Raw genomic sequence first — 9,913 nt, 5'->3', positions numbered from 1 at the left:
TAATTCATTGGTGGAACGTAGATAATGAATGTCATTGTCCTAACACAATACTATAAAGAAAACACGACACCGTCAGTACTGGTTCACTGTGATCACTCAGCAGATCGTTGTCAATAGGATTAGTTTGATTAAAGGGAAATCCTCCCTGAGCCCTGCCGTCTGTTTGTTTATATGCTCCCCTCAGTACCTGATGAGCCTCACAGGATAAATGGAAGGCAGTCTTTTCTGAGGAGCCAATAGGAGACATTCGAATTCTCACGAACAGCGCTGATTGGATGGAACCTGCGCCTGTCACTTCAGTGGGCGGGGAGTTGTCTTGTCACCTGAGGGTGCGTGCAAGTAGAACAGAGTAGCGACCTGCTGCTGCACGGAGAGATGCGACAGAGACGAGTAAGTGAACGCCTCAATACACGTGTTACTGTTATTTCAATAATAATCTCTTTTATTTAAAGAATTGTCAATAAGACGTTTTCAAAAGACTTCTCAACTTGTTTTAAGTCTTCACATTTTTTTTCATTGTTTATTTATTGGTGGCCGGATTGTTTTGTTTACCAAATGAAAATAAAATAACAAAAGTCAAGTTATAAACTGTAGTAATATAAGCAGTGGTGGTAGAATAATACCACCACTTTATTAGATTATTGATATCACATTGTGGTAATGCTACTTTTACTTTGTTGTATATAAGTATCACTAATATTGCATCTGGTAAAGATGGAGCTAATTTGACTTTTTATTCTGTCTGGTAGTTTATCTTATAATACATAATTTATTAATTGATTATATTTTGCATTAAGAATCTGAATATGCAAAGTAACTAGTGAATAATGTTGTTAGAATGGAAATAAGAAAAGTACCGCAAAATTGTACTTAAATACAGTTCTTAAAGAACATTTACTTATGTACGGTTTTTTTTAATCAGTGGAGTTTGTGAGTCAGGAGTTGCAGGAACAGTTTTTCTCATGTTTCCAGTAAATTGATTTTTCCATAACATCACCTTTAAGTTACATAACTGGGTCAAGTCATTTGTTTCACGTGCATATTTCATTTGCACAACCCTGTACTGTGTGTCTGTTTGCTCTACATTAATACTTGTGTGTATCAATTCAAGTCTTTTATTGCACTCAGCACTCTGGCGAAGTCTAAAACCCTGAGAAACAGCTCATTCTGCTCTGTTTGTTATGGATATAGTTGGATTGATAAGTCAACTCTGCAAGTAGTACAATGCACATACACTCATTTAAAACAAGTGTGAAATAAACTTTCTATCTTTCTGTGTCAGGATTCACGTTATTGTCCAGAGGTCTAATCGCTCCAAAGAATCCATCCATGCTTTGAAGGCATCATCTGCTTAATCTGTGATAATTAAATAACATCATGGAGAGCACACGCGCATCCTTAAACCTCTACAACCCGATCAGCAAGAGGAGCTGTGTGAGTCCATCCCTCTCACACTGCAGGGGCTCAGCTTCCCCCTTTAAAGCCCATCTGAAGCACCAAGGAGGATTAACCTCAAACTACAAGGAGGAGGGTGCAGCTGCAACCGTGAAGCAGAGGAAAGCAGACAAATTCGGCCTTTCGGACTTCAACAGAACCCTCAAAGTGTTGGATGACTCCTCTGAGTTCTGGCTGACAGAGTTGTTCCCGTTGTGTTTGGAGTGCCAGTCTTTCATGAGCATGGGCAACCAACAGGGCACGAAGATGAAGCCGAACTTTCATGGTTATGCAGACGATGCTTTACCGAAATCCCCCAGGCTACAGATCCCTCGGAAGAGAAGGAGAAGAGTAGAGGGGCTCGTTCGCGACGGCGGCGTTCAGCATAACCTCAAGATGACCCCCGGGACTCCACAGGCGCGGCCGAAGACGAGGAGGCTGACAAAGCTCCAGATAACGAGCTCTCCCACCTTTAGGGAGTGGGACTTAGAGGAAAACGAGCCGATCATGTGCACTGCTGCAGCCTGGAGAAGGAGAGTTGTGGGTGAGGAAAGAGTTTCATCAATGGAGGAGAAGAACAGGAGTTCACAGGATCTAAAACCAGCATGGAGAGTGAATCTGCCTGATGCTTCGTCTGCAAATGTTCATAAATCTTTTAGCAAACAAAGAAAGGATTTATCTGTGAAGGAAGAATGTGCTCTCCCTGACTCAGACGCAGACCTCTCTGAATATGACAATGATATGTACTCAACGTATATCTCCCCCACTAGGAAGATGGAAGACGATATCAGGAATACTCAAAAGGTCCAGCAGGCAGCAAGACATGCAGATGAGGAAAATAAGTCCTCTCAATGGAGGTACGAGGAGATGGGGAAGAAGGCTGCAGCGCGGCGAGTAATGGGCAAGATTGAGGAGGTGGAAGGGATCATACGTCGGGTGAGTCTCACAAGTTCGGACTGGATCAAAGAAGGCAGCGACGGGAGAGATGGTGGCTTTGGGGAGACCCAGAACAAGGGGTGCATAGAAGACAAACCTCTGCTGGTGGAGGAGCTTCAAGCTCTGGGTGAAGCTCTGAGCCAGAGTCTGCGTCAGGCCCTGAAGATGGAAGGAACCAAAGTAGAGCATGAACCCTTCACAGAGGCCAAGAGAACTTCTTATGATCCAAACCTTGTACGATCGACAAGAAGGCCTCCGAACCTACCGTCATGTTCTCACCGCTTCACCTCTACTGTGCCAAATATTTCCTCCCCCTCTGTTTCACCCTCGCCGTCTCTGTCTGCGATCCTGGATGATTCTCCGAGAACATCTGGCAGCTTTGACGACATCTCTCCCATCCTGTCTCCTCTATTCACGTCCAGTCCGTCCAGCCGGCGCTCGCTGCCTCTGAGCCTGATCGACCAGCACGAGAAAGACTTTTCTGAGCGTCACATGAGGTGGAGAAGCTCAGTTGAAGACAATATTTTCCCTGAAGGGGCTGGAGGCTGTGGAGGGGCCACCACAGTGTCTGATGGGAAAGGACATGATGAGAAGAGTAGCAGGAAGAACTCGGCTGCGGCGAACGTGAGGCTGAGTGAACAGAATCAGACGTACAGATTCACCAGTGAGACAGTCGAGGCCAGTCAAGATCATCTTCTCTCTTCAGGTACTAATGCTCATTAGGCTACAACAACAACAACAAGTCACATGCATGATATTAAATATGTAAAAAGAACTAACAAAATTTGAAATTGAAGCCGAGGTTCAAAGTTTAGCTTCAAGCCACAAGGTCCTTTTAGTAGCTGCTTTTAGAGCTTTTGATCGTATCACATGATTTTCATCAGCCCAGTTCTCAGGGAATGTCTTCTAGAGATTTGCTTTTGTTTTTTTAATATGTTTTCTTAACTCAACTGTCGAGAAAGAACAAATCTCATCTTTCGACGAGAAATTTTATAAAATAATTGACAAACTCTACGTGGTGATGAAGGTCATGTGACGTGATTGAAAGCTCAAGAGCAGACACAACATAGTAAGTGTGGTGTTTCCTCAGTTATTAAAGGTTTGACTTCAGATGTTTTTCTGAACTGAACATATGATTTTGCAAACATTTGGAAGTGAGAAAATGTAGTTTTAACCATGTAGTCCAGTCAAATGAATCCATTTTGACCCTTAAAACCTTTAATACGGCGTCTGATATGATACCTAGTCGTACAAGAACTTCCCCTAAATAAAGTACAGTTAAAAAATAATGTCAATTAGAAGCTTTGGGGTTTTTGATAGTTGATTGTCAGTATATTAAAAAGGTATTGAGTTTCAATACCCAGCCCTACTTAAAGGATTATATAATAAGAGAATAGAGAAGGTTTGATGTTACACATGACACACAACACATATATAAAGTTAAAAAGCGTATAGGATTGAACATCACATCGTCTAGAATTGATTGTATTGGTTCATTTCAGACTCAGTTTACTAATATGGGAGATATTGTGAAGTATTTTAAAGGATTTCATATCTGAACTTGCAGCTCTTTATGCTTCATGGTCAATGTTGTGAGGGCAAAGAGGGAAGTGTGTGTGCACAACAGCATGACATCGACTTCTTAGTGGTTGATTAGTGAAGAGAAGAAGAAGACTGAAGACACACACACACACACACACACACACACACAAACACACACACACACCATAGCTGCTGAAGCTGACCTCAAGGATGTGTGGTAGTCCGTAAATAATGACCACTTGCAGGTTTTGACATACCACCACGTGTTTGTGTGTGTGTGTGCGTGTGAGTGTTCGCTCAGGCATGAAGTACCAGTGAGCACCTGATGTGGATATAGATTTGGAGTCCTGCATTAGCCAGTGACCTGTGATGGCTCCATTTGAACAGCAGCGAGATAGTGTGTGTGTGTGTGTGTGTGTGTGTGTGTGTGTGTGTGTGTGTGTGTGTGTGTGTGTGTGTGTGTGTCGGGACAAACGCTTGTGATAAGAATTTACCATGTTGGATTTCTTGTAGATACATGCAAACACCACACTGGACCAATTAAAAGACACTGAAAGGTTGTGCTGTGCGTGCTCGTGCTCGTGCTGCAGCTGCTCATACCTCATGATGACACTTATTGTACATTATAAGGACATTTTGTTGCCGTGCTTGTATCTTTATGTCCATCTCTGTGTATAATCTCTCCATAAACACAATAATTCAAGAGGAACGCAGATGTAAAACAGGTTTTCCCCCCATAATGTGGATTATGCGCCACAATGTTAGAGCATCTTTTTGTTTGGATGTACAGTTGAAAAAAGCAACTTTTCTTTAACCCCTTTAGTTAGGTCAATATAAACTCCTGCAGTAAAGCTTTGTACAGAACTTTATGTCAAATCCCTTGACGAGATTTACAAAGGTACCGAATATATTAGGCTGGTTTTTATGTAGCTTCAATGAAGAGCTGGAAGCTGACATTCAATATACGAGATGCAGAGAACGTGTGGAATAAGATTATTTGAGAACTAAAAGGAGAAAAGTTTATGTCAAGGAATAAAACTGTGACTGTGTATAGAAATGATTGCCTGAGTCTGGTATTCAGTGAGAGCTAATGAAAGCTCAGGCGCTGCCGCAGGACGCCCGGCTGTCCAAATAGGATTAATGCTCTGAGCTTTGTGTAACACAACTCATCTTTAGAGGATGACGATTAGAGCGAGAGGAAGAAAAACATGTCGAGTCTTCTGAGGGTTTTATTCTCAACATCAGTGTTCTCTTCAGTGTGGTCAAATGGAGGACAGATAACACACTTCCAAAAGCTGTGAGGCTTTGAAGACGTGTCCGCTGAAAGTTACACAACTGGCATCTCTGTCGGCATTGTTAGCTTTCTCTCTGTACCCAAAAGAGAGAGTGAGGACTGTGTGACCAGCTCGGCAATAACACGTGGGGGGGGGGGAGGAATCTGGATGCAGTTAGTGGAAGAAAACTAAATCATCTCCTCAAGGTTGAGCTGCCTTTGACCACATCTGGTAATAGCTACATGTTTTATCCAAATGTGCCCTACAGGACCATCGGTGCATTTTCCGCTTGACCGCAGTGGGAATTGAAACCTAATTCCTCTTAACTCCTACTGTGGCAACTTAAGGAACGTGAGTGTAGCCCTGAAATAGACAAATAGACTATTTGCTTACATAAATATATATCCAAATGTGCATTCATTTAAAATGTGTCCGGTGTTATAATTAGATCTCTCGTCATACATCTGCAGTCTGTAATAGTTTTTTAATTAGCACATTTGGATGGGGATCAGTAGCTGTCAGCCTCACAGCTCCACGCATCAATCATCTAATATAGCAACACAACATAGTGCGCGACGGATATAAATAGCTCAATCTGCTGCCATGTATGTTGTTATATGTGCATGCTGTATGCATTTATTAGGACATGTCAGCTACATTTCTGCAGCTTTCACGGCGTTTGTGCTCGTTTTTTGTTGTTTTATCTTGAGTGGGATATGTGTGCTTTTACTCTGGTTTGCAAGATTTTGCAAGAGTGCATCAATGACAACAATTGTAAAGCAAAATATTATAATAAACAGCCAAGCAGAGAAGAGTTGCTGGACGTGCTTTGTCTTCTAATTTAAATCCGAAACTTCTATTTATTTGTAGTTGAACTTCCGTCTTCTATCCTCAAGGTGACACTGTATCATCACACACAAGGTTTACTGCCGCGCTGGAGAGTCTTTTAAAGATTTCTGTGTTGATTCATTTGGCACTTGCTTTGTTTAATTGAAGGCACAATTGTCATGTGTGGAAAAGATCTTTACTGTTTGCCTCTATAATAAGAGGAAGAATTCAAACAATTTCCCTCAGAGGCATCTGCTGTCTTCAGTCTATTTGTGTTTCCATCTGTCTTTACTGTACGTGTTAATATTTGACATGCTGGGCTGTAAAGTTGCCCAGAACTGATGCTGTCGTCAAAGAAACAGATTTGTGCCACTTTTACTTGCAGGTTGAGACGGTAATAAAGTTGTTCTGATTATGATTTGACTCCCTTTTTCCTGCAGATGAGGCTCTGCAGAGACAGGAGAAGATCTGGCAGCAGGAGGTCGAGGAGTCTCTCTCCTTCTGCAGGTCACTGTGTCATCCCTCCCGACCCCAACACATAGATTTCCTGCACATCACGGCCCTTGAAGATGACATCGTTGATACGCAGACATGCACACCGGAGTCTCGGGTGAGTAGCTTTAAAGACTTGATGTGAAGGAGAAGGTCCTGCTCTCGTGCTCTTATTTCAATGACAATAAAACGTGTGTGTGCGTGCGTGTGTGTGTGTGTGTGTGTGTGTGTGTGTGTGTGTGTGTGTGTGTGTGTGTGTGTGTGTGTGTGTGACAAAGAGTTCCTTGGTGTAAGTTCTTACACAACAGAAGGGATTTAATGCTCTCTGTAGGTGCTTTGTATAAACATTGGTATCTGCATGAAATGGTAGTTTACTGGCGTGTAAAGCTCTTAAGCTCTGCGTCTTTACCTCTGTACACACGAGTGTGTGGGGCTGAAAGTTGAGAACAATTTTATATATTTTGTCAGGGTTTTGTTTTCTCACTGTAAGGTAATACATGAGAAGTATTGATAACAACAACAACAATAATAATGATAATAAACACAATCCAAAATGCTTCTTAAATCTGATTTTCTTGTTTCAGCAAAGCAGAACAAACATAAACAATAACATTTCAAATATATATCGTCAATATACATAGAAACTTAGATCACATATCAAATGTTTAGAAATAAATACTTGCATATAAAGTATAACGTAAAGGCTGAGGTTTGATGGAAAATTTAAGTTTTTTTCATAATTCTATCTAAAATTGTAAAAGTATAGAATCAGGACTTTATTCTTTAAATACCATAAAACTATTCTGAACTTTAAATGATTGAGAATACAACATCAACAGAAAGTATTCGGTAAATGTAGGTCTGCAACGATCCTTTCACTGCAGTTACACTGTGTTGTGTTATGTGTGCTCTCTGATTCTAATGCTATTTCATGGGATTATCTGGATTCTGTTACATAAACACAGCTCACATAAAGGCCACAGTGTCCCATTAGTATTAGCACGATTTAAATGTAACGAGGTAAGACGCTGCTGCAGGTTTCAGGCTCGGAGAACGTTACGCAGTGTAATCACACACGGGAGAAATGTCACTCACCTGCTGTCGGCTGTGATAATAAGACATAAAAGCAAACAAGGGTGGAACCTGAGAACTGTCCAAGACGTTCTCTGTGTGTGTGTGTGTGTGTGTGTGTGTGTGTGTGTGTGTGTGTGTGTGTGTGTGTGTGTGTGTGTGTGTGTGTGTGTGTCTGCTTTAGAGCACATATTAAAATGTTCTTACTTTTCAATGGCTCCCCTTTTGTTTTTCTGTGTGATATTATATGTATATGAAAGTGTTTTCATGTTGTTTATCTTATCTGTATAATATTGTATTATTTTAGTTTTATTTTATTTTTCACTTTTATCCGTTTTTATAATCTTTTATATTTATTATTGTTATATTTTTTCTCCAAATGTTTTCCTTTGTATTGATCTCTTCAACATCCTGTTCTTGACTTCACTTTAACACGTTTGTTAGATTTATTAATGTTTACTTTTGTTTTTACACTTAGAAATTATAAATATATAAATAATTTGTATCTTTTTTTTGAGAATTAATTAATACATTTATTTATATTTTAAATATCAACTTTTCAATCTTGATTATTACCAAAGGTTCCCTTCTTTTGTACTTAAATCTGATATAAATTACATTTAATTATTGTTTTAAAAAAAGGTTTAATAAATTCTTTACATAATGCATGCAAAACAATATAACCACTAAACTGCTCAGCCAATAACATTCACAGTGCATGTTCGCTGTAATGTGAGCTGATTGACAGTACAGTGTAGGTGGGTTGGACCCACTAAGCGTCCAGATTAGGCTGCTGTTGCTCAGTGCCTGCAGGGGAGCTGAGAGACCTCCCTGTCGCTGTGCATTTACAGGCCACCACGTTTAACAAGTGATCCCTGCTGGCACTGCTGCTGTATTTACCCTCCTGCAGCTCTGGGTGTGGTGTCCCATCTGTTCTGGGTGGCCTGCTTTGACTTATGGCTCACAGATCTGTCAGGGTGTTGTCAGATACAGTGGCTGAAGTCCCCATCTGCTTGCAATTACACTATGACAATCTGCAGGATGGCGTCCAAGATGCTGCTCTGTAAAGCACCACAGAGGGGTTAGAGGAGCCAGAGGGGAAAAAAAGAAGGCCGAACTTGGAAACTGGAACCAGGACCTGGAGCTAAACTTTTAATTGTGGTGGAGCTGAGTCACGGAGCTTGCGTTTTGGAAACCTTCACTTTTCCATTGCTGTCTGGATTTCTCTCCTCTCATTGGTAGTTCTGAGTGACGAACTTCCAGTTTAGAGTTTTGGAAAAGTTAGTTCTCCGGTAAGACATGAAGGAGCTGTTGTAGCGGTGAAAGGATAAATCTATTTCTTTTCAACAAACTGGAGCGGAAACAGGTCGGATTTACAGAAGTGGTGATATGACTATTCAACATTTCTTGCATTATTATTGATAGTAAGTGGAAGTTGCATGATCCTGGAAGCCGTTGTACAACGTAGTGCATGCCATACAGATGCCTGAACACCATTATACACTCTCCTAAACTGCATTTTTCGTATGTAAGATAGCACAATGTTGCGCTTGAGTCTCAGATATGAGCGGTTTTAATGGTGACCACAATGTTGACGTTGTGGAAAAAGCTTTTCAAGAACTTCCCTCTACTCTGGATAACGTCACCACTCTCTTTATGAGCCATGGAGGAGCAAACAGCCATCCTAAAATGTTTCAGGATCCTCTCAGAGGAGGAGGATGAGGACATAATGCAAGGAGACACTGAGTTCTGTTTTAATGTTAAGAAAAATGGTTTTGAAGAAGCTGTGGAGAACAGTAAAGACTCATTATCACATGTTGCATTGCTTCACGAAGGGGAGAACATGACCTCTAAATCAGTGAGACACATAACTAGGAGAGAAGCAGGAAATGACTCAGACATGATAGAAGAGGAGAGGAATAATGTCAACCTAGCAGAGCAGCAAAGCGTGGCTGCAGATGCTGAACAGTGGCTTACAGAAACAGACCTTTGCAGCAAATCAAGACGAGAATAAGATGCCAGAGGAAGGCTGTGACAGAGTTAACGGCCGCAGCAAAGAGAGCTGTCTCATATCGGAGAACTCACTGGATGAATGTGCTGAAAAGGAATCTGTGCAACATATTTCCACTGACTGCATGAATACAGGTGGTGATTGTGTCGCACCAGTCAGTGGCAAGCAGGATGACACTGAAGAAGCTGATCACAGAGGAAGAAAAGACTGCTGGAAATGTTTACTTCCAGGAGGATTTGGTCACAAACACTTCCACTGATGTGGGTTTTGACCCTGAGGAATCTGCAAAAAGTAGATCTCAAACCGAACATGTAGTGATAACGGT

The 9,913-nt window shown here is 41.3% G+C and overlaps 1 protein-coding gene across 1 annotated transcript in view; it reads left to right on the top strand.

Moving 5' to 3' along the window:
• Positions 1–1,677: 1,677 nt before the first annotated feature.
• Positions 1,678–9,913, top strand: part of fmn1 (formin 1) — a 30,042-nt gene continuing 21,806 nt past the window's right edge. Inside the window, exons 1-2 of the mRNA XM_029425835.1 lie at positions 1,678–3,076; positions 6,455–6,624. Of these exons, the coding sequence (XP_029281695.1) occupies positions 1,678–3,076; positions 6,455–6,624 (1,569 nt within the window). The remainder of the gene's footprint in view (positions 3,077–6,454; positions 6,625–9,913) is intronic.

The sequence above is a fragment of the Cottoperca gobio genome, chromosome 24, assembly GCF_900634415.1.
Source record: "Cottoperca gobio chromosome 24, fCotGob3.1, whole genome shotgun sequence".
Taxonomy (NCBI): domain Eukaryota; kingdom Metazoa; phylum Chordata; class Actinopteri; order Perciformes; family Bovichtidae; genus Cottoperca; species Cottoperca gobio.
The sequence above is the reverse complement of the archived record's forward strand: the minus strand, read 5'-3'. Positions and strand labels throughout refer to the sequence as shown.